Source organism: Nomascus leucogenys, chromosome 11 (genome assembly GCF_006542625.1).
Source record: "Nomascus leucogenys isolate Asia chromosome 11, Asia_NLE_v1, whole genome shotgun sequence".
NCBI classification, from domain to species: Eukaryota; Metazoa; Chordata; class Mammalia; order Primates; family Hylobatidae; genus Nomascus; species Nomascus leucogenys.
Genome location: NC_044391.1, coordinates 28,799,975 through 28,823,498, shown reverse-complemented (window position 1 = coordinate 28,823,498; position 23,524 = coordinate 28,799,975). Strand labels below are relative to the sequence as shown.

At 38.9% G+C, this 23,524-nt stretch overlaps 1 protein-coding gene across 1 annotated transcript in view; it reads left to right on the top strand.

Annotated features, from left to right (window-relative positions):
* Window positions 1-23,524, top strand: part of COL28A1 (collagen type XXVIII alpha 1 chain) — a 175,351-nt gene that overhangs the window by 91,560 nt on the left and 60,267 nt on the right. The window contains exons 22-27 of the mRNA XM_030823080.1: window positions 2,987-3,055; window positions 3,987-4,055; window positions 7,765-7,833; window positions 7,929-7,997; window positions 21,160-21,228; window positions 23,189-23,257. Coding sequence (XP_030678940.1) covers window positions 2,987-3,055; window positions 3,987-4,055; window positions 7,765-7,833; window positions 7,929-7,997; window positions 21,160-21,228; window positions 23,189-23,257 — 414 coding nt within the window. The remainder of the gene's footprint in view (window positions 1-2,986; window positions 3,056-3,986; window positions 4,056-7,764; window positions 7,834-7,928; window positions 7,998-21,159; window positions 21,229-23,188; window positions 23,258-23,524) is intronic.

The window sequence follows — 23,524 nt, the reverse complement described above, 5'->3', positions numbered from 1 at the left end:
GTGATGATGAAGGCTCTTCTTTGGAAGGCTGATTGCATCCTGCTGTGCCATGAACCTCTTGGAGCAAGTCGCTTCAATTATAGAAAGAAGATAATGATATGTTCTATTTCACAGGGTTGTTGTGAAGACTAAAAGAGTTAATAAAGCACTTAGCACATTTCCTGGTATATAGTAAGTGTTGAATACATCGAATTATTCAGAGAAAAAAATCAATATGGTGAAATGGAAAGTAGGGGATCTATGTACTGGTAAATTGTTGATAACAGGGTGCTGAGGAAGAAGTGAAGGGGATTGTGAGGCGAGCTATTAACTATGTGTCCTGGCTTAGCCTCAGAGACCCACCATTAAGGTCATTTGAATGTGTCAGGAAACAGAAACTGCAAACCTAAGAGAGTTCATGTCTCTAGAAAGATACTAATTGTGAGAAAGAGACAAGGAGTATATTTTAGGACCAGATGATTAAAAAGCACATTTTTAAAAAATGGTGCTGACAAGATCAGATACAAAACAAAACATCACCTGTACACCAGTGACTCTTAAAACTTCAGTGTCCATTCAGTGTCCATCGGTATCACCTGGGGATGATTACAAATCCAGATTTCTTGTTACCATCCTCAGCTCTCTGGATTCAGTAGGTGAGTGAGCCCAGGAATCTGTGCTTCTCAAGCAAATGCCCTGTGCTGCAGGGAGTTCAAGAAGCACATTATGAGAAGTGCCACTATGTAACGGATGTGTTGTATTAGTATTAACAACAGATTAGTCTTTATGTCCTAGTTACTCTATTTCAAAGTGAACGTTTTTCGTGTTTTGAAATAAAGCTGTTTTTAAAGATGAAGGTGAAGAATTGCCATGTGTTAAAGCATAATCACCCCTTAATACAGGGCCTTTAAGACCTGTATTTTAATACTCTCCATGATACTTTTCATAGTATAAAAGTAATTGACCCCTTTTTTTGAAAAAAGAAGTAAAATTAAATCTAGAGACATAATTTTGCTTTTCCTTTGGTTTTAGTGGAGAATTTTAACAGGTTCATGTTCTGTTCCTTTGTCAGAGGCTTGGATGGGGGGTTTTATGTGTTTCCCAATTCTTGTCATGTCCTGTGCCATTCCCTTCCAAGTTTGGATTTAAGGACTGGCACATACATGCCTTGGCAAGAACTGGGTCTCAGTGGGCCAGTGTGCTCAGCTTGTTGGTTGTATTGGCTAATCAATACAGCGGGAGGCTTCAGCTCTGAAGATGAACATGGCCCCGGGCAGGAGTCATCACTGGTGAATCTGACTGATGGAGTCCCTGCTGGAGGAAGCAGGATGACTGAATAGGAAGCTCATGCAATTGAATTTTCAGAGGACATGAGTCCGATGGAGGCAGGATTAGTCAGCAGTCTGAGAACCTAGAGGGTCATGTTTAGACATAGCATAGAAATAGCTCATTCTCCACGACTCATCTCCGCAGTGTTTTTTGTTTGTTTGTTTTGGTAAAGGTCCAGAGAGTAAATATTTTAGGTCCTGTGGCCCAAGAGGCAAAATGGAAGATATTATGTAGTTACTTGTATAATGACCACTTGAAAATGTGAAAGCCATTCATAGCTCAAGGCTGTACAAAACAAGGGGGCGGGCTGGATTTGGCCCACCTACTGTAGAGAAGTAGTTTCCAAACTCTTTTGATTATAAACCCCTCCAGTAAAATTTTGATCACATGCCACAGATTTTTAATTTTTTAATTGTAATTTTATTTATAAGCTATCATACTAATATGTTATGAATTTATGTAAATAATTGAAATTTTAATAGATGAGATGAAAATATAGAGACAAGTTGTAATATTTTCTTTATATCCCAGTGGATCATTTGGAACACCTTGTGGTGTGTGGTGACAATTGCTCTGGAATGGTGTTCTTCACCAGGGGTGCTTCAAAATATTTCATAATCCTGGGCCCCAACCTCTAGAGCTATTGAATCAGAATCTCTGGAGTTTGAACACAGAACTGTGCATTACCAAACTTTCCTGATAATTCCTCTGCTCTCTAAACTCTGAGAATCACTTGTCTAGATCCAGATGGAACAGAAGAATTACCTGTTGCTCCAGAATGAGTCTTTGAGACTCTAAATATTAGACATCTCCCCCACTAAATGTTTAAAATTTTCTATTAAAAATGTCATTTTTCAAAATCATAGGGGTTCTTTTTTTTTGAGACAGCATTTTGCTCTGTTGCTCAGGCTGGAGTGCAGTGGTGCGATTTCAGCTCACTGCAACCTGTGCGTCCAGGGTTTGAGTGATTCTCCTACCTCAGCCTCTTGAGCAGCTGGGATTACAGGCACGCGCCACCATGTCCAGCTAATTTCGGCTATTTTTTTTTTTTTTGGTATTTTTAGTAGCGATGGGGTTTTGCCATGTTGGCCAGGCTGGCCTCAAAACTCCTGACCTCAAGCGATCCACCAGCCTCGGCCTCCCAAAGTGCTGGGATTACAGATGTGAGCCACCACACCCAGCCCATAGGGGTTCTACTTCTTAAAAAGGATGTGAGATAACATAGAAGGGAAGACTATTATACCTTTGGTCATTAAAATAAAACAACAAAGAAAAAAGAGTTATAACCTAGAAGTACACCCTAAAACATTTGCTGAAGATAATTGCTATATTGAAAAAAAAAAAATTCTCTTTGAGCTTCCCAGCATACAACACAAAAGGAAGCACCATGAATTGCATAATTTTTATTAGCTAATAAGAGGATGCACAAGACATAAAATGTTCCTAACATTCAGTGATTAATTGAACATAGTTATTTAAAAGCACTGAAATCTTACTAGTCAATAACTTTAGCAGTGGTTTACAAAAGATGCTCAAATTATTGTCACATTGGTTTTTGAAACAGACAGAGGTCATAATATAATTTAAAAATCTGCAGACATTTCTATACTTTTCTTAATATTGTCTCTATATGTGCTTTCTCTGCTTGAAATGTAGTGAGCATTTTGCTCTTTTTAAGGGTGAACCGGGCATTATGGGCCCTTTTGGAATGCCTGGAACATCAATTCCTGGACCACCTGGGCCAAAGGTATGTGTTCTTGCGGATTATTTTCTTTTTCTTGACCTTTTGGCAGTTGGAGAAAAAAAATCATGGTATCAGTGAACTAGAATTTTAGTTTTGGAAGAGCCTTAGAAATGATTCAGTTTAACTCTGAAACTTCACAGATAAGCAAACTACAGCCAGCAGCAGAGTTAGGACTAGAAACCAGATTTTGTGCTCTTGGTCCCAAGCTTGTCACTTTACCCTTCTTTACATCTTCCAAATCCTAAACCCTAATGCAGGTAAGAATTTAGAACATTTATTCAGAAGAATCTACCAGGATTTATAATTGAAGAGTTTAGCAGAAGAGATATCCACTCAGTTTGGTTGATTGGTTTATTTTTTGAGACAGAGTCTCACTCTTTCCCCTAGGCTGGAGTGCAGTGGTGCGATCTTGGCTCACTGCAACCCCGACTTCTTGAGCTCAAGTGATTCTCCTGCCTCAGCCACCCAAATAGCTGGGATTACAGATGTGCCACCATGCCTGGCTAATTTTTGTACTTTTAGTAGAGATGGGGTTTTGCCATGTTGGCCAGGCTCATCTCGAACTCATGGATTCAAGTGACCCGCCTGCCTTGGCCTCCCAAAGTGTTGGAATTATAGGTGTGAGCCACTGTGCCTGGCCTTCACTCAATTTTAAGAGCATTCTCAGCCATTCTTAAAGTCTAAATATTTGAGTCTGAATTGCCACATATTATTTCAATGGACTTTCTCCCAACAGCAGTAATAGTCTTTACTGACAGGTGTTATTTACTTAGGATTTGAAATTCCCCTCAAATATGTTTGAAGAATATACTATCTCAAGGTCTGAGATGGACAGATTAAGCTCTTTACAGAGTGGCCAATGGTTTTTTTTGCTATGTGTGCTTGTGATTTCTCACACAACTGTAGCCTGTGAAATGTTATTTGAAATGTACAGGGAGATAGAGGGGGACCTGGGATACCTGGATTTAAAGGAGAACCTGGACTTTCTATTCGAGGACCAAAGGTATGCTTTATTCATGTTCTTTTTTTTTTTCTGTATCTGAAATAAACAAAGGTAGATTTAATGCATAAGTTGATTTTTCTACTTGTGAGTTTTCTACACTGATGAACTAAAATGTAAGAATATAGCTATTCCCTTTTATTAAAAAAAAACAATCGCGTAGTTTATTTTTCATACTTGTGGAGAAAAGTAGTTCTTATGGTTAAATTTTTGCTGATTAAACAATTGTTTGAAAATGCTCTTTTGCAATGTCTGTGATACAAGGCATTAAATGGCCTCTGGCCTCTTCATTTACATATTAGTGGCCGAAGTATCTATTCTGCAAAACATGTCCAAAAAAGCGTGTGTGCTTGGAAGCTTTGCTGAATAAAAATTTCCTTCTTTATTTATCCTTTTGAGTTATTTCAAAGGGAAAGACAAATAATTAAGAAGAAACCAGGTTTCCGTAATCATATCTGGTTTTTCATGGCAACGAAGCACCATTTTTCCTCCTCACACTATACCCAGCACCACAGCAAAATTTAGCATGTATAGCATTCCTAGGTGTCAACCAGCATATCTCTGTTTATGAGGACAAGCTTCAGGGCCCCATCATTAGCACTTTTAAAATCAATAGCATGTTGTTACGTAGCTTTGAAACTTGCTTATATTCTCCCATACTAAGTTGTCTTATCTAGATAAAAGGGTTGAAGTACTAAACTGATGACCTTCAAAGTTAAAAGAAGAAAACATGGAGTCATTTTTTTAAAATAAAATATGATGCCAAACCTGTTGTATAAAACTGACATAAATTGGAGTGGTTCTTTTTAAAGGTAAAGGGAGAATCTTGAGCCTTCCCTGTTCTTATTGCTTTAACAGTCCTCCCTGCTAGAGTGACAGCTGCCCTAGTTTGCCCGGGATTGAAGGGGCTCCTGGAACGCATGACTTTCAGGGCTAAAACTGGGAAAATCTTGGGCAAACTTGGACGAATTGTTCATCTACTTCCCCCAGATCCCAAGGTAACCCAAACTATGTAGACCACTCTCTTTAGAAACACAAGCTATATAGACAGCTCATGAAGACAATAGCAAATTTTCTAATGTGAAAACTACAGATATGACCTTGATCAATTATATTTGCACGACAATTTTGATAGATTGAAGCTGTGTATTCACAATCCATGATTTATACATCTCTCTCTACTTATACTTCTGTTTGCAATAGGAATACAATCCAATTAAATGTGCTGCTAGAGTTTATAGGCCCCACCTGTTTTCTGTTGATGATTATTAGGCATTATAGGTGATGGTATTTAAAGATACTTGCCTTTTCACCCAATCATTTTGCTACTGCCCTGGACTCTAATGATACTCTTTCTGTCGTTCTTCCCTAGTTCATTAGTTTTTCAGTTTGGGGAGGGTCATACACACCTTTGAATGTCTGACGGAAGTTTTAGCACATTAATTTCATTTTGTGTAATACTTCAGGGGTCTCCCAGATGCCCCCTAAAGCTGATTTCAAAATACTAGGTTTCCATTTTTGCCCTAATTTCTATTGAATGAGAGAAACACTTTGAAGTAAATAACTTTGTAGGACATTTCCTCGAATCCAGTACAGAAAAGCCAAGTGGCAAAATTCCATCTTTAAAAATATGGTAAGGAGTCCAAAATAAAAACCTGCTCCTCCTCTTGCTCCTTGATATTTCCTATTAATAATAGAAGTAACAAGCTACCTGAGATTTTTGCAGGAGCAAGGACAAAGATCTCTATAAAAAGGATGTTTGTACACTGTGAGTGTTTTCATGGTTTTCCCCTCCACTGTGGCGTCAGACGTTAAACAAGAGCAGCTGCTGATAATTTGTTCTAAGTTTGGACCGTAGAAATAAAAACGGAAAAGTAAATTTTGATTCCAATTTTATTTTCCTTTTAACTCAACCAGGGAGCAGTTACTGCTTTAGTTTGTTGTTGGCCCTCTCCTTGTGTAAATATGGAGATAAGTGGAAAACTTATTTTGGGACAAGTTTCATATGCAAATGTTTAGAGCTTCATCCTTAAATGTAATTGGAATAGCATAAAAAATTGGTTCTGAGAAGTGACCAGTTCCCCGTAGTTGGAATACACCAAAATTTACCTATCCTGAAGACCATGGGCTTCCTTTCTCTCATTCAACGTTAAAAAATCACCTTGAGTTTTTGTTGGTGATGAATAGTAGGTTAAATTTTTATAAGTGGCCACATATTTCCTAAAGATGATCATTCTTAAGAAGGTTAACCACATAAAAGCAGCCGTTTAGATTTAAAAGGAAATAACAGCTGTTGCATTCATGGTTTCTAAAATAAAGTTTCTGATTGCTTAAAGAGTATATAAAAAATTTTCCCCTGTTCCCAGTTAATTATTCATTTATCGGAGTATAGTTGAGAATAGTTTTTGAGAGTTGGACTTTGGGCAGTATTTTCACTTGGAATAATGGCAATTTGATATCTGAGTTTGCTTGCATATAAGGAAAATTCTTAAGAGTCCTGCTACTTTCTTTCTCCATTCTTGGAAAACAAAGGTCTGCCTGTTGTTAGAGTTTCCCCCCAATATAAAGAAAAACGATAAATATTTTAAAACATGAGCAGCTCTTTATCAAAACAAGGGCTGCATATTGACAAGGGCTGTTGTAAGAGTCATCAACCAGTAACAGATCAGTGGAATGTGTTGTAAAAAGAAGTATTACAAGTTTTACAAGTTTTAAATGTAAGTGTAATGGACTTGTAGGTAATCTTTTTTGTTTTTTTTGTTTTTTTGTTTTTTAAATAAGACAGAGCCTCGCTCTGTCACCCAGGCTGGAGTGCAGTGGTGTGATCTCTTCTCACTGCAGCCTCAGCTTCCCAGGTTGAAGCAATTCTCCTGCCTCAGCCTCCTGAGTAGCTGGGATTACAGGCACCCGCCACCATGCCCAGCTAATTTTTGTATTTTTAGTAGAGACAGGGTTTCACCATGTTGGCCAGGCTGGTCTTGAACTCCTGACCTAGTGATCCACCCGCCTCAGCTTCCCAAAGCGCTGGGATTACAGGCATGAGCCACCGCACCCAGCCACTTGTAGGTAATCTTCTAAAAGATCTTTCTTAATTTTTTTCTCTCCCCCCGTTTTACTTTAGTCAGAAATTTTCTGATTTCTGTTTGTGAGACAGTTATAAGTCTTAGAAAACTCTGTTGTCTAAAGGACAATAATCACCCCTCCCTGCTCTTTCTGTAGGAGACTAAGGGCTGCTACTAAAAGTTTTTGATGCCTAAGGTCATCACTGTAAAACAATATTTACAACTTTTTCCTAGGTCTCAAGATATGAATCACAAACTCTATCTCTTCATAACTTGTTTTTGAAAAATTAATGTGTTTTTATTTTCATCTGGGTTTATTTATTCCCTGTATAATTTGGGCCCCATTAATAAGGCAATAGATTTAATGCAACAATAGGAAACTGTAGTTATCCCACACTCAAAATTTTGCTATGTATTCTTTTCTACTCTTTTCACATTGTGCTTAATAAATTTTCTTTTTTATACTTCTTCTTGATTTATGATGCACTAAGAATTTATAATTTTAAGAATTAAAATATTAGCAATAAGTCATTTTCTAACTCCTGGGTTAGAAATCGACCATTGACATATTGAGTTGGTGTTATGCTTAAGTTTAACCAGGCGTTTTATAGTTGAGTCTCATGATATCACTGATGTTGGAATTTACCCAGGGTGTCCAAGGCCCTCAGGGACCAGTGGGTGCTCCAGGACTCAAAGGTGATGGCTATCCTGGTGTGCCTGTAAGTGGGACATTTTTTTTCTTCCCTCCCTCCCTCCTTTTTGAGTGTTGCATACTACAAGGATGCTCACTCCCCCCCTTACTGTGTCATCTCAGGGACCGCGTGGATTACCAGGACCCCCTGGGCCGATGGGTTTACGTGGAGTGGGAGACACTGGAGCAAAGGTAAGACTTTAAAGTAGGCAACGTACTAGCTTCTAAGAGTGCACCTATAGGTAGGTGACTTTGGTAAAGATACAATTTTTTATCAACTAGAAGAGTAGAGGTGTCTGAAATAATTGATGAAGTTATTTGCCCTTACCTATAGACTTCCTGGGGAACTAATCTGAACATGTAGACTAACTTTATGGTTTGGGTCCTCCTTCTCTGATAGCAACTCGCATTCCTTTGCTGCTTCCTCTTCTTATACCAAGATCAGGGTTCAAGTCGGAGATCTCCTCTCTCCTCTAGCCATACTCTTTCCCTAGATACTCTCGTCCAGCCCCATGACTTTAACCACTGTCCACACACTGATGACTTCGAAATACCTATCTTTTCTCCCTTAAAATCTGGTCTCATGTATCTAATTTCCTACTATGTATCCCCTCTTGGGCTTCTCACAAGCATCTCTAATTTAAAATAATCCAAAATAAGGTCCTTGATTTTTGTCCCATAACCCTGCAAATGGCTCTCCCATGCTCAAGCCAGAAGGATTAAGCATCATCCTTTGTCCCTTCCTTTCCCTCTCCTTCCTCCACGCCTAGTCCTTTGGTAAATCCTGTCAATGCTACTGCCAAAATATATCTCAACTCTGGCTCCTTTTTTCTTTCTGCTTCTGCCAGGCAGACTATGTCATCTCTTAAGTGGGCTGTAAAAATGGCCTTTTCATTGGTCTTCCCTGTTCCACCTCTGTCTTCCAATAACTTAGCAGGAAGAGTGGTCTTTTAAAACCATAAATCAGAGCGTATACCATTCCTTCCTAGAAACACCCTGGTGGCTTCTCTTTCAGACTTTGAACACTTCCCATGGCCTTGAAGATCCTTCATGCCCCGACCGCAGCTTCTGTCATTTCTCCCTGGCTGCCGACATTCAGCCAAAATGGCCTGCCCTACTTCAGCTCATTCCTGCATCAGGGACTTGCCAGGATGGCTGATTATTAAAAGCTTAGCTCAAATCTCACCTCCCCGACCACCCATACAGAAAGCATTACTACCCCAACCCCTCTGTATGTTTTCCGTGTAGCGTGTATCACTTTCTGAGATCATCTTGCTCATTTATTCCTCTGCATATTCCATGAGAGTGAAGGTTTTCCTGGAGACAGCCTTCTTGCTTTGTTCCCTCCTAACTTCATGTCACCAGAACTAAGTGTACCATTCAGTAGGAGCTCTGCAACCTGTTGAATGAATGGAAAATGAATAAATGATCAATATTACCCTAAAGGGAGAATTTTTCCTTTGAAAATTTTATTAAAAAAACTTACTTAGTTTTTTTAATGTTTCCAGGTCATTAGAGAGAAAAGATATTGTATGTGCTTAATGCCAACTTCTCCCCTTGGTTTTTGCCCCTGCCACAAAATTTAGAAGTGCCTCTTTGCCCTCTCCCAGGTAGGATAAAAGATTGGAGACCCATGGCACTAAATTTCATCTTTAAAAGGGAATCTTGATAGCTGCCTCATCTGTGCTTCTGGGGGTAATGGTGAGAGTCCAATGAGGATGTATCTGGAAGTGCTGTGTACACTGTACAGACAGGACAAACCCGAGGTGCTTCGATGAAGGATCTGGCTTGGTCTGACTGCGGACTACATCAGATCCTTGAATAAGCCTCAACTGTATCAATAAACTGCACCAAATTTGGGTACTGATGTATTCTTTTTTCTTTAAGGCATAGCACCTGTCAAAATCCTAAAATAAAAAAAATAGAGAAATTCAATAGGTAAACCTCATATTTTATTCTGTGAGTGAAACAATGGTAAAAACTTGTATATTGAATATTTAGGGAAGTATAAGCTTATTTCTATGTAAAATAAGACATGAAATAAAATATGTTAAATATATACTAGAATGCATGTATTCCAATGGAAACAGATGATCATTTACATTTTCACAGAGTAGATTAAAAATTTTTTATATAACTACACATGATATTATACGATTATGTTACTGCTTTACATTGAGCAATAATAATAAAGACAGGCACTTAGCCACAGATAAAGAACATTTAAAAAACTAGCCAGGTGTGGTGGCTCATGCCTGTAATCCCAGCACTTTGGGAGGCTGAGGTGGGCAGATCACCTGAGGTCAGGAGTTTGAGACCAGCCTGGCCAACATGGTGAAACCCCGTCTCTACTAAAAATACAAAAATTAGCTGGGCATGGTGGTGCACGCCTATAATCCCAGCTACTCAGGAGGATGAGGCAGGAGAATTGCTTGAACCCGGGAGGCGGAGGTTGCAGTGAGCTGAGATCGCACCACTGCACTCCAGCCTGGGCGACAGAGCAAAACTCCATTTCAAAAAAAAAACAACATAAAAATCCCAATTCTTATGCATATTTCACTGTGTCAGATTATCTAAGATACAGACTAAAACATTTACTAAATGATTGCATATGCCATTTTCCTCCAAAAGTCCCCTGTATTTGCCTTCATCTGCATTTTAGGGGGAAAAAGGTAAGAAACAAAGTGTTCAAAACTTCATCTTGCCTATTGTTTTTCTGAAATGGCTAACATGCTGCCAGAAGATGTATCTTAAGTGAAACTCCCATTGTGTGTGTGAGCCCACATGGGAGGCTGAGTGGAAGCAGCAGTCCGTGGTTTGCTTCCAGCTATAGGCAGAGCCCAGGGAGGAGAGCACTAGGTAGGACCTACCTGTCTGCACGCCTCCCTCTCAGCTGCTTTTCCTTTCTTCCATTGCTTCTTGTCTCTTCCCATGGAAATTGTGTTGTTCAGAATTTTTCTAGCCCTGGAAGGAGATGTTAGGAGGGTGAGCTGGTCTTAGAATCAAGGGAACTTGGATCATAAACTTGGAAATAAAGGAAAGTCTAAAAGAAAATACCAGCTTTTAAATAACTTTAAAAATCATCTCTCCTTTTTTATAGAGGCCTCAAAATCTCTATGTGGCCTTTTTTTCTGAAGAAAATTTCTGGAAACACACACACATACACACACACCACACACACACACACACAGAGCACAGAGAGAGAGAGTGTGTATGTGTGTGTGTGCGTGTGTGTGTGTGTGTGTGTGAGAGAGAGAGAGATTCATAGACAGAAACTGGCAAAGAAAGGAAGATAATTCTAGTTAACTTTGCCCTTCTTGCTTGGTAAAGTACGGGAAATTCTGAAAATACCAAAAATTGTCCACGGCAGCAGAAGCACAGGACCAAAATGTGTGCAAAATTTCTCTTCTTTTGAGTTAAAGTGACAGAGAAACTGTATATATGTGTGTGTGGTAGTATAGCCATATGGATCCTGATTTGTTTTTCATTTAAGCTTTGTGTAGTCGCCTTAAAATTGCGGCCTTAAGGCATTAACTTACAAAACAAATGTGTTTTGAAATGAGGAAACCATTAAGGTTGACAATGAATTTATGGTGGGTTTTGGTGCTGTTTAGTTAAGGTCACATGTGTTTAGCATATGACACAGACATTAAACTCAAAGCTTCTGTGTTTCAAAACATATAAAAAGCAGTCCCTGACATCTAGCACCCTTGTGGTTCTCCATGGCTTTTTTCCAAGTGGAAAAATTCCCTACAACATCAGTGGTTATTGTCCTTCTAGATACAATTACCTTGAATTTAATTCAAATTTGGCAAGACCTTCCGAGATATTTCCAAAATTCTTATAAAAACTACAACTAGGAGAGAGGAGATAGAGATTTTAAACCCACCTTTGAAACATGCTGGGAAGAGGAACGGATAATTTGGTTTCTTGCTAAATGGGAAGTGCTCATCCAGTGTCCTCACTCCTGGATCCAATCTCCTGGCTTGTTGGTGGGGAAGCCAAGCTCCAAGCCCCACCCATCACTGCTTGCTTTTCTTCACTGGAGCCTTAGATATTAAGAGCACTTCTTGTGATTTGAGGGCAAACATGCCATACATCTCATTTCTCTTCGAGGAGCTGCAGATAACTCTGTTCCTGTGTTTTCACCTCCAAAGCTTTGTAAGGTACATGTAGCATGAGGGCTGATTTCCTGATGTCTCTGATATAAGAGTTTATTTCTGGCCTCACAGAAAAGGAATATAAGAGGTGGCTCTCCTGAGTTCACTAAGGGCAGGTACAGCCTACCATGCCCATCTCTTGGCTTTTTTCAGGCCCTCTCAGGGAGCTGGATCATCACAGAAAAAGCTATGACCCTCTCCAAAGCCTTAGAGTGGTTGAACTTAGCCTAATCTTTGCATAGAGGAGATCTAATCTGGATTTGGGGTTAGGACCTCTTAACCATCAAGTTGTTGGCATAAGTCTGTTGGCAGAAAAGACTTGTTGAATTGTTATTATTACAGGTATAATGACTATTATCATTGTCATGATTATGTATTACCTAAATATTTCCAGAATATTATGACATTTTTAACAGTCCTCCTGTTTTATAGATGAAGAAATGAAGAACCAGAAGGTTGAGCAACTTGCCTCTTTACAATAGAAACATTTGTGATACTATATTTGTTTTGTATATGAGAGGGGCTATGGATATGGATGAATGAATGAAAAATTAAATGGATGAATAAATCAGAGCAGAAAGCATGACTTACCCTGATCCACAGATGCTCAATCTCCTATGCTGTCCATCTTCTATCTAGGCACTGTTTTGTGTGCAGTTGGATTGTTTCTCCTTTCAGCCTAGCTTTTCTGTTGTCAAAACTTAAATTATATAAACATTAAAGAGAAGCATAAACCCCAAACCCAAAAGAGTTAAATATTTTTCAGTAACTTTAAGTGTTTGAGTATTGTAAATACATGCTTTATTTGACAAAAGTGACCCATAGCCATAAAATGCAAGTCTATGTGGAATTCCACTGAGTATCATTGTTCTAAAAATGTTCCCAGCATCTGAATTGCCCCTCTGTTCTCTGCAATGGCTCACATATGTACACTCCACCAACAGGCATTGGTGGAACAGAGGACCGATTCACACAGAGATGCATTAGGAATGTGTGAATTCCATTGGCAGACATAGACTGGACAAGGAACTCCATTTTTGAACCGTGCCCAACAAGGAGGGCTGGCCTAGGATACAGACAATAATGAAGTTAAGGGCATGTAATTCCAAAGTGGACTTGAGGAAAGCCACCTCCCTGTAATATGACGGCAAAATTGCTTCAGCCTGGACAATCAGCCCAAAACAGAACTAATTAAAGCCAGAGCCACACAAAGTTTAGACGCTAGGCAGTTTGACCCAGAGGTTTCAGAAAGGGTCATATCCAAGACCAGGAAAAGGTGACTTTTCAAGATTACTCCCCAATGCAGTTATATGCCTGATCTCTAAAATCTGGGCTGCACTCTAGTCCACCTCATGACTTTCAATATTGCTTTCATCTCTCCGTGCTGTTTTCCTAGCTTTGTATGTCTCTTCTTATGAGTATGTACGTACTTTTCCTTCAGCCCTGGAGACACATGGTAAATACCCTTAACATTCATCGCCCACATCACCATAAACATATTGTTATTTTTGATCATGCAGACTTGGAGGAACTTTCTCCCAGTGGAAAATTATATTCAGTTTTAGTACAAGACAGGCTGCTCTTCTCCCTGTCATAAGGGGCAGTGTCAATATTTCTGTTTTCAAGGTTTCTAACCAAGCTAAATAAGAAAGACTCTTCCTCTCCAATGAAGTTTTTGGCAAAAGGCCATCATTTGCTTATCTTTGATGAGATGATTTTGAGAAAAGGAAAAAAACAATAAGAAGTTTTAAAATTGTCAGGGACTATGAGATACAGCTGTTTTGGGGTGAATATTAAAGTTTTAGGAGATAAATTGATTCAAGTAATTGAAAATACTTTAAATACTTTGAAATTTAAAGGTGAAAAAATACTTGAGAGGAAATGTAGCAATTTGAGAACTTTGTTTTCTAGTATTTGTATAATTATTTTCTCATCCCCATGATGATCATGCTGACAGTTGGTACTGTCTTCCTATTCATATTAAAGGGTGTCATTGAGAAATGACTGAGTCATATGACAATGGTCATTCAATAATCAATACACATTGCCAATATGTGCATATGCTTAGAAAAAAGCCTCTAAAACTTCCATTGACATTCTGGCTACCACGAGTGAGGTATTCTAGAGGTCTTAACACATGACATAGGTGGAATTATGTAATTCATTCCAGAGTTCTGCCTATGTTTGTGGTAGTTGGAGTAGTTATATCTTAATTTTATTTAAAAACCAGAAAGAAAGAAACATAAGGCAGCTGCTATCATCACTTTGACTTCTACCTTATTTTAAAACCCAGTCATTCCTCAGTTTCATCATTTAGCAGAATCTTTAGAGTACCATTCCTGGGAACATCCTTAAGAGGCTGATTCTTTCACAGTGAATTTAATTTGCTTTTATTGTCCCCAAAGTAGAAAAGCATGAAATCACTTTTGGAACAAGTATATCTTGCTTCCACCTTCTTCTCAAAGAGTGGCAGGAACTTAGCTGGCACAAAGGGAGAGAGTATGATTAAAGCCTCATTAGTGTGTGAGGGAGTGAGGGGGAGGAAAATAATCTAATGGGCTGATTATTTTCTCAAATATTGTATTGATATTTTTAGAAAACTCATAAGGTATAATGGGTTGTTTCCTTGTCACTGCTCCACCTTGAAACCTTGCCACTTATTAGCTGTGTGACCTCAGCAAGTCGTTTAGTCTCCCTGAGGCTTAGCATTCTTATCTGTGATTTGGGATAATAATGCCTACTTCACAGGTTTATGATGATAAATTAATAGACTAATGTATGTAAAACATCTTTATGAATTCTAACATATTAAAATATAATTAGTGGTAGTAGCCATTTTATGCATCACGCTGCCAAATCACACACATTGTAGGATGGATAAGAAGATTAAGAACTGGTATAGGTAGGAGATCTGGAATGAAGTCAATTAACACATTGGAGTAAACCACAAAACCAAGGATTAGCAATGGAGGGAAAATGGGAAGGGAAGACTTAGAGGGCTGGATTCTTGTGCAGGTCATGTGGGACCCGTGTAATACAGGATGAATCTTATAATCCAGGATGTTCTTCCCCTTGAGAGGGTGTGATTGGTAATGTAGGGAAAGGACTTTTACAGTTTCACAGCCAAACAGCCAAGGTCTTTGCATTAAATGACAGCTGGAAAAAAGTCTATGGAAAAGTTAGCGTCTTGCATCTAGTCCCAGTCAACACCAAAATGGGAGATGGGTTCTGGAGTCATACCTGGGTTTGAATTGCTTCAGACTGCCTAGCTTTTGGCAAGTCATGTATCCTGCTGTAGCCTCAGTTTCCTTATCTGTAAAATAGAATAAGTTGATGTTGATAAGATCAGGTAAGATAAGTGCCTGCTGCATAATAAACTTAATAAGTATTATTTTTATTTATTATTTATTATAATAGTTTTAATATTAGCCAAAGTGAAGATTTACTAATGAGAAAATGAATGAATGTATTTGCTCTCCTCTTTCTTCTTTCATTTAAAAAGGGAAAGCGTCAATGTGTGAGTTTTAGAACTATCATAAGATGATGTGTATTTTTAAAGGAGTTAAAATTATCCACTCTGCAAGGTTATGGTCTAAGTAGTCTTCACTGAACCATTTGTTAAGTTCATATGCACAAATACTGCAGACAGTCCTGAATTTGGCCATTTCCTGTGAAAATGAAAGTAGTATCTCCCATCTAGAATCCCTTTTGTGGGCCAAGAGGAAGCGGTATGCCATCTAAACAGTCCGTTATTCATCTTTTGAGAGAGCGGTTGCAGGGGTTAGGGATAAGGCTAGGACTGTCGTCTTAGGAAAGTGATAGATGTTGTTACCAATGGCGACTCTGGAATTTGCTCTCATGTCTGTTCATTATCTCCTAATACAAGGGCTCCCTCTGCAGGCTCCAACAAGCCTCAGCTGTTGCGTGGGAAGCTATGTCCAGCTGTGCGAGAACCTGTTGTAATTCCTTTATTTGTGAATGTAGCTGTATCCACTGACAACAAACTGTGTATCTGAAAATATCACAGGTCAACGCACTTCTTAGGTACCTATGGTGCTGCCTTATGACAAAACCAGTGCCGTCAAATGGCCAAGCAAGACCTGCCCGCAGTTCTCTTGCTCACATTTACCAGGTGTGGTGGCCTAACATGGACACATGGCCCATGGAACAACAAAAGATCATTTTCAAAGACCCCACCATAGTGGAGAGACACTACTTCTGTGGATTCTTAGATCATTAAATGCCTAATGTTCCCATCTATCAAAGTATGGTACATATACACTGAGGAACAACTCTCATGCCGTGTTACAGACCAATTCTAGTATCTGCAGAATGTTAAGACCTGATTTAAAGGCTATTAGATTCACAAAAGCATTGCTATAAGTCATTTTCCCATAGTCTGAAAGATACAAAAGATTATTTAAATATGTGAAACATAGCTATATGTCAACAATTACATGGATAAGGATGGACAGTTTGTTTTAGGTGAACATTGAAGGACCACAGATGACATGGAACACACCTTAAATTCATTGGCTGAGGCTGCGGGACAGAGAGAACAGTAAGGTATCTACAGGGTCAGCTGTCCTACTGCAGTTGGCCTTCAGATACTCCCCAAGGTTGAGGCTTAGGGGGAAGTGAATAAGGAAGACTATGAAGGAGAGAATGAATAGCAACACTGAGCATTGACAAGGCTGGCCTGAGGTAAACTATGGACCTATTTTAACTGCTTTTCCCGCTTGCTTTCCCATGTGTGGGTATTAGTATGATTAATACTAGTCGAGGGGAGGTTTTAGCTAACATTCTCACAAGAACAATGTCATGAATTAAATACTAGAGTGTCAAATTTTTTCTTAAAACATACTACTTTGTTAAAAAAAAATCGTGCTTTCTCTCTGTATCCCTATGTTAAAAAAAATTGTGTAACATTTGGTATATCCCAAGAATACACACAACACATGTAAATTCTAATGATGTTGAATCTACCTGTGTGCTCCTCCCCTTTGCCCAGTTTAATATCTTTAAAATCATGAATTATTATTAAGGAGGTCTATTACAGCAACACTATCTCAGGCTCACTGGAGAGACTTTTGCTGGATATTGTTTATGGATTTTTAAAAATTATATTAAAACTATTATGAAAATTAAGCATGCACAAAAGTGGAAAGACTAGTGAAATGAACTCTCATTTACATATCACACTTCCTTAACAATTATCAACACATAGTTGATCTTGTTTTAGCTATATTCTTCACTCCTCCCCTTGCCACATTATCCTGAAGCAATCCTCAGACATCACCCATATAAAGCGTTAGTATTTGTCACCCAAATGTAAGAACTCTTTTTAAAAACTTGAGTGCAATACTATTATCAAACCTAAAACAAACGAACAATTCCTTAATACAGCAAATATCCAGCATTCACATTTCTAAGCTTGTCTTATCCATTTGCTACAATTGGTTTGTTTGGATTGGGATCCAAATCATGCCCACACATTGTATTTGATTGAGATAGCTCTTAAATCTCTTTTAATCAAAGTAGACTCCTCCCTTGTTTTTTATTTTATTATTATACTTTAGGTTTTAGGGTACATGTGCACAATGTGCAGGTTTGTTACATATGTATCCATGTGCCATGTTGGTTTGCTGCACCCATTAACTCGTCATTTAGCCTTAGGTATATCTCCTAATGCTGTCCCTCCCCCCTCCCCCCACCTCACAACAGTCCCTGGAATGTGATGTTCCCCTTCCTGTGTCCATGAGTTCTCATTGTTCAATTCCCACCTATGAGTGAGAACATGCGGTGTTTGGTTTTTTGTCCTTGCGATAGTTTACTGAGAATGATGTTTTCCAGTTTCATCCATGTCCCTACAAAGGACATGGACTCATCATTTTTATGGCTGCATAGTATTCCATGGTGTATATGTGCCACATTTTCTTAATCCAGTCTATCGTTGTTGGACATTTGGGTTGGTTCCAAGTCTTTGGTATTGTGAATAGTGCTGCAATAAACATATGTGTGCATGTGTCTTTATAGCAGCATGATTTATAGTCCTTTGGGTATATACCCAATAATGGGATGTCTGGGTCAAATGGTATTTCTAGTTCTAGATCCCTGAGGAATTGCCACACTGACTTCCACAATGGTTGAACTAGTTTACAGTCCCACCAACAGTGTAAAAGTATTCCTATTTCTCCACATCCTCTCCAGCACCTGTTGTTTTTAGCTCGCAGTTAGTGAATGTGTTATTTGTACTCGCGGATTTGCTGATGATATCCTCATGGTGTTGTGTAACGTGTTTCTCCCTCTTCCGTCTATTACTGTAAGCTGGTAGTAATAGCTGGCAGGAACTTGGGGACACTCAAAGCTGGTAGGTCTAGAGACGTGTTTACATCCAGGTTCAGTTTTTTCTAGGCCAGAATGTTGATAGGTAGGGTGGTGTATTCTCTAATGCATCACAGCAGGAGGCACATGGTGTCTTGCTGCATCCTTCTTTTTTTTTTTTTTTTTTTTTTGGAGACAGAGTCTCACTCTGTCACCCAGGCTGGAGTGCAATGGCATGGTCTCGGTTCGCTGCAACCTCTGCCTCCCAGGTTCAAGTGATTCTCCCACCTCAGCCTCCCCGGTAGCTGGGAGTACAGGTGCCTGCCACCACGCCTGGCTAATTTCTGTATTTTTAGTAGAGACACTGTTTCATTACATTGGCCAGGCTGATCTCGAACTCCTGACCTCATGATCCACCTGCCTCGGCCTCCCAGAGTGCTGGGATTACAGGCATGAGGCACTGCGCCCAACCTGGCCATATCCCTCCTAACCTTTTCACCTCATCATGGAAGGGCACAGGTGAACGGAAATGAATGAGAGGAAGCCACCAAATCTGGGGTGAGTTGGGGTGACTGGGCAAAGAGGAGTATTATTTTTGATAAAACATTCAATGATTTTGGGTAAGATTTACTTAACTATGCTTCCTTGTTTTGTTGGAGGGTGTCAAAATGTTTGGAAGAGAAAAGACATGTCCTTTTAAGATGTAGCAAAGTGTATGAATCAGTCAGGTGTAGTTGGAGAACTTCAGGCAGTGAACTTACACACTCTCCCTTTGAAAGTACTTCAGAGGTACTCAAGAAAGGAGTGATAATGGAAATGTATGTACTACAGGGTTTTCATGTTCTCTACTTGGAGCCCTTGATGTTGGGGTGATCCTTTCAGCCGGCAGGAACTTGGGGACCCTCAAAGATGGGAGTCAGTAGGAGAGAGGTGTTAAAGAGATAATTAGCACCTGTAGCCTTAGAAGCAGCTAAGTACTAAGTGGAACAGATGGAGACAGTATAATAAAAGTGGCCTGTAAGCAAAATAGAAATACATAATTATGAAAGTAGATATTAAAAGAATTAAGTCAGCAATAAAGTACAGTTTTAAAATGGCCCCTGTCCTTTTAAGGGCTTGTGTTATCTAGAAGTATTTTAGAGTTTATAAGTAGAAAGTAAATTAAAAGATGGACTGTATTTCTGGATAAACAACTTCAACATTTCTTATAATTTATGGTTTTTGCAGTGTTGGAAGCTAGAAGCTGTTTAGCTGGTAATAGGATGTGGGCAAAACAGGACCTAAGGCAAAGGTCTTGGGAGATAGCAAAGTCTGACCCTGGTTCTTTTTTTTCTTTATTTATTCAGGCATATTTTACACATTATAGAAGTCATCCTTTTTAAGTATAAAATTCAATGATTCTTTAAGTAAATTTGCTACTAAGCTATACAGCCATCACCATAAATCAGTTTTAGGACATTTTTATCCCCACAGTAAAATCCCTCATGACCATTTATAGTTAATCCATGTTGCTATCCCTGGCCCCTGGCAGTGACTAATCTACTTTTTGTTTCTATAGAGTTACCTTTTCTGGATGTTATTTGTAAATGTAATCATATAATATATCTGGCTTCTTTCATCAGTAATAATGTTTTTGAGGTTCATTCATGTTATAGCATTTATTTATAGTTTATTCCTTTATATTGCTGAATTTACAGCACTTTGTCCATTCACCAGTTGATGGGCATTTAGGCATTTAGGCTGTTTCTAGTTTTGGATTATTATGAATAATGCTGCTAAGGGCAATCATATGCAAGTCTCTATGTGGACATACACTTTTATTTTCTTTGGGTGTATATGTAGGAGTGAAATGACTGTATCATTTGGCAAATTTATGTTGAACCTTAAACTGCCAAACTGTTTTCCAAAGTGGCTGCACCAGCAATTATGAGGGTTCCTGTTTTTCTACATCCTTCTAGCCCTGCACCTTAATAGCTGTGCAGACTTGGGCAAACCTTAGTTACCGCTTTAATAAAATAGGTGGGTGGAGCTGACATATACCATGTGCCTATTCTGTGGTAAAAATCATGATAGAAGCACTTACAAGCTTTGTTTCACTTAATTCTGAGCCCTATGAAATGTAGATATTATTTTCTACATATGCGATGAATTTACCGAGGTTCAGAGAAGTTACATAAACTAGACATCATTATAATGCAGGATTATTGTGAGTACTAAATTACATCAAATAACATATATGAATGCGTGGCATAGTCTTGGGAATACAGAAAGTGGCTAATGAAGCAATTTTTATTTCTCTCCTTCTTCCCATCATTAGCATCTCTAGTAGATCTAGACACAGGGCGTCACCTACCCTCATCAGGTGCCACCAATTTTCTGGTAATAGTTACCAGCTATGAAGCTGTCATGCCTTAGTGAAACTGAAAATCCTTTTTAGAGTTTATCCTGCACTTCCAGTTAATGAGGTGGCAGAAACATCATAACTCAAATAGCATAATCTTTGTTGCATACAATGATAAAAGCAACTAGTTCAGGATATGATTATATTTCTTAATGGTTGTTTTTTGTTCTTGTCTCTTCTTCCATCCTCTATTCACAATATTCGTAATTACTTTTCCAAATTCTAGAGAAGAGAGTTCTGAAAAAAGTTAATGTTGCCAAGAAGTTAATTGACTTGATTAATTTGAAATGAACCTGGATCTGTTGGTTTGAGGATTGCCTAAGTGGTAATAGAAAAGTGATCTAGGAGAAGAGGGTTCAATTAGTACCTTAATCACATTCAAGAAGTTTTTGATATTAAAATATATATATTTAAAAATACATGAAGTCTTTAAAAAATTAGTAACTTGTTATTTGTTGTGTCTTTTCAGGGAGACCCTGGGGTCAGAGGCCCTCCAGGTCCTTCTGGGCCTCGGGGCATAGGAACCCAAGGGCCAAAGGTGAGTCCTCAGCTCAGTGCTTTGTGTGAGGGTCAGATATCATCAGTGACAAACAAGTGAACAGTAACTTCATAATAAGTGTTCATCTTGGTGTTGACTTATTTTTTTCTTGGTGACTGATGAAAAGTCTTATTTTTCATATCAGGTGAACGTTCAGTAAAATAGAACATTCGAGTTTATAAAGCCATTCACTTCCCCCAAAAGAAATGAGCAAGTCAGCCTCTTTTTAATTTCAAAGTGCTCAGAACTTTTCTGGGTTTCTTAGAGGCTGTGCCGTCGTCAAGAAGCACATCTTTACTTTGGCAGAGGTGCCTCAGGTGGCCTTTTAACAGGTCACCTGCTAAAGTGTCATTGTGCCCTTTGTGCCCCAGCTACTCTGGCAGGGCGTCAGTACAAGGGTCTAGATTGATTGTCCCTGGAGAAGACAGAGCAACTTCTTTTGGCCCAGTTTCCCTCCTTTCTATGTCTCCTTCAGTTTGGTGGTTATTCATCCTTTTATTCTTTTAATCCAGTGTTTCTCAAAGAGGGAGACTGTGTTTCCCTTCTCTGGCCTCAGAGAACATGTGGCAATGTCTAGGGGCATTTTTTGGTTGTAGTAGGTCGAGTCCAGAGATGCTGCCAACCATTCTACAATGCCCAGGACAGCCTCCCATCAGAAAGAGTGACCCAGCTCAAAATGTCAATAGTGCTGAGTTTGAGAAACCTAGTTTTAATTGTTCATTCACTTGCTCAACAAATTTCTTTGATTTGTTTGAAAGTAGGGTAAAGAAGTAGCAAGCATGTTCGGTAGGGAAAATAGATGTCAATGAACCACCCACCACAAATGCAAATTTTGAATTGGTATATTCATGCCAAAAATGCACAGACGTGAATTAGAGCCCATTCTCAGATAGGAGAGGGAAAAGGCTGTATGAGTCAAAGATTTTACTGAGCATCCCAGAATTACCAAGATTCTCAGTTTATCTCTGTTTTGTCCATCCACTCAATTTTGGAAGTATGCTATTTTTGAACCTTCTAGATCACTTTAAATGGATGAAGATCCCCCCCCCACAAAGATGTTAGTAGTCATTATCACTGGGTGATGGGAAGATGGGTCTAATTTTCTTATTCATGTCGTCTTTATTTCTGTTTAAATTTTTTTTGCAATGGGCAGGTATTCCTCTTATAATCAGAAAAAAATCAAGCTTTTTTAATGCTAGAAAGAAAAAGACTGACTTATACAATAACTTATATTAACCCAGCATTTCTGAAGGCTTCTTCCATCCAATGTTAATTTAGGAACTTCTGGGATAAGCAATGTTACACTGATTTCTTTATTGTGGGACTTGTTAGAGCCATTAATCTACTATATTAGTGTGCACTGGAGATCTCCAAGGGAAAGCGCATGCTATTTTCCAATCTTATTCCACCATGAAGTGCTTCCAAAGAAACATGGGCTCAGTTTATGAACAGATACTGGGAAATGCTACACTTGCTTATTGCTTCATCTACATATTTTCCTAAAAATTTGGACATTGATATCCACTGAATCTTTAACTGCAACCCCAGTGAAATCACACCTTATATTGAAATGGAGCAACATCTTAAGGCTATGTGGAGCCACATGTCAGTGGTTTTCATATGTGGTGCAGGGCAGCCCTGGTGTTCTTGGACTTGGTGGTAGGGCAGTGAAGGGGGCCCAAGCAGATGAGGCCCTGGGCCTCCATTTCTGCTTAGGCCAAGCAGCTCTGCTTACTGCTTAATTTTTATTTGGATTATATTTAAGGTTTTGTTTGCAAAGAATTCTGTGGTTTAAAAATATTGAGGAAGCACTCTAAGTAAAATAGTAAGTAGCTTATAGGCAGCATGAAAGTCCTGGTCAGACTGAAGTAAGAATGAAGCTGACAGTAGTAATACTTAACATTGTTTCTTCTTTGATCTTCTTACATTTTGTCTTCAAATTCTCCCCATCTTCTAACAGGGTGATACTGGGCAGAAAGGCTTGCCTGGCCCTCCTGGCCCCCCTGGCTATGGATCACAGGGAATTAAAGTAAGTGAATAGGGTTGTGCTGGAGTCACCTCTGATTTCACCAGAGTGATCGGGAGAAGATGTTGTAGATAACACAAAAATGGCTATTATGAAATAGATTTATTGTGAGCCTAGCAGTTAAATGGCATCCAGTATTTAGAGACATCATCTGGAAGTGTAAAAATGGTATGAGTACAATACTTTAGCAAATGCTAAACATTATATAAATTGCTTGGTGCAAAAGTGAACTGTTCTATGGTTTGTTGCTTTCCCCTCTTTGTGAATTGA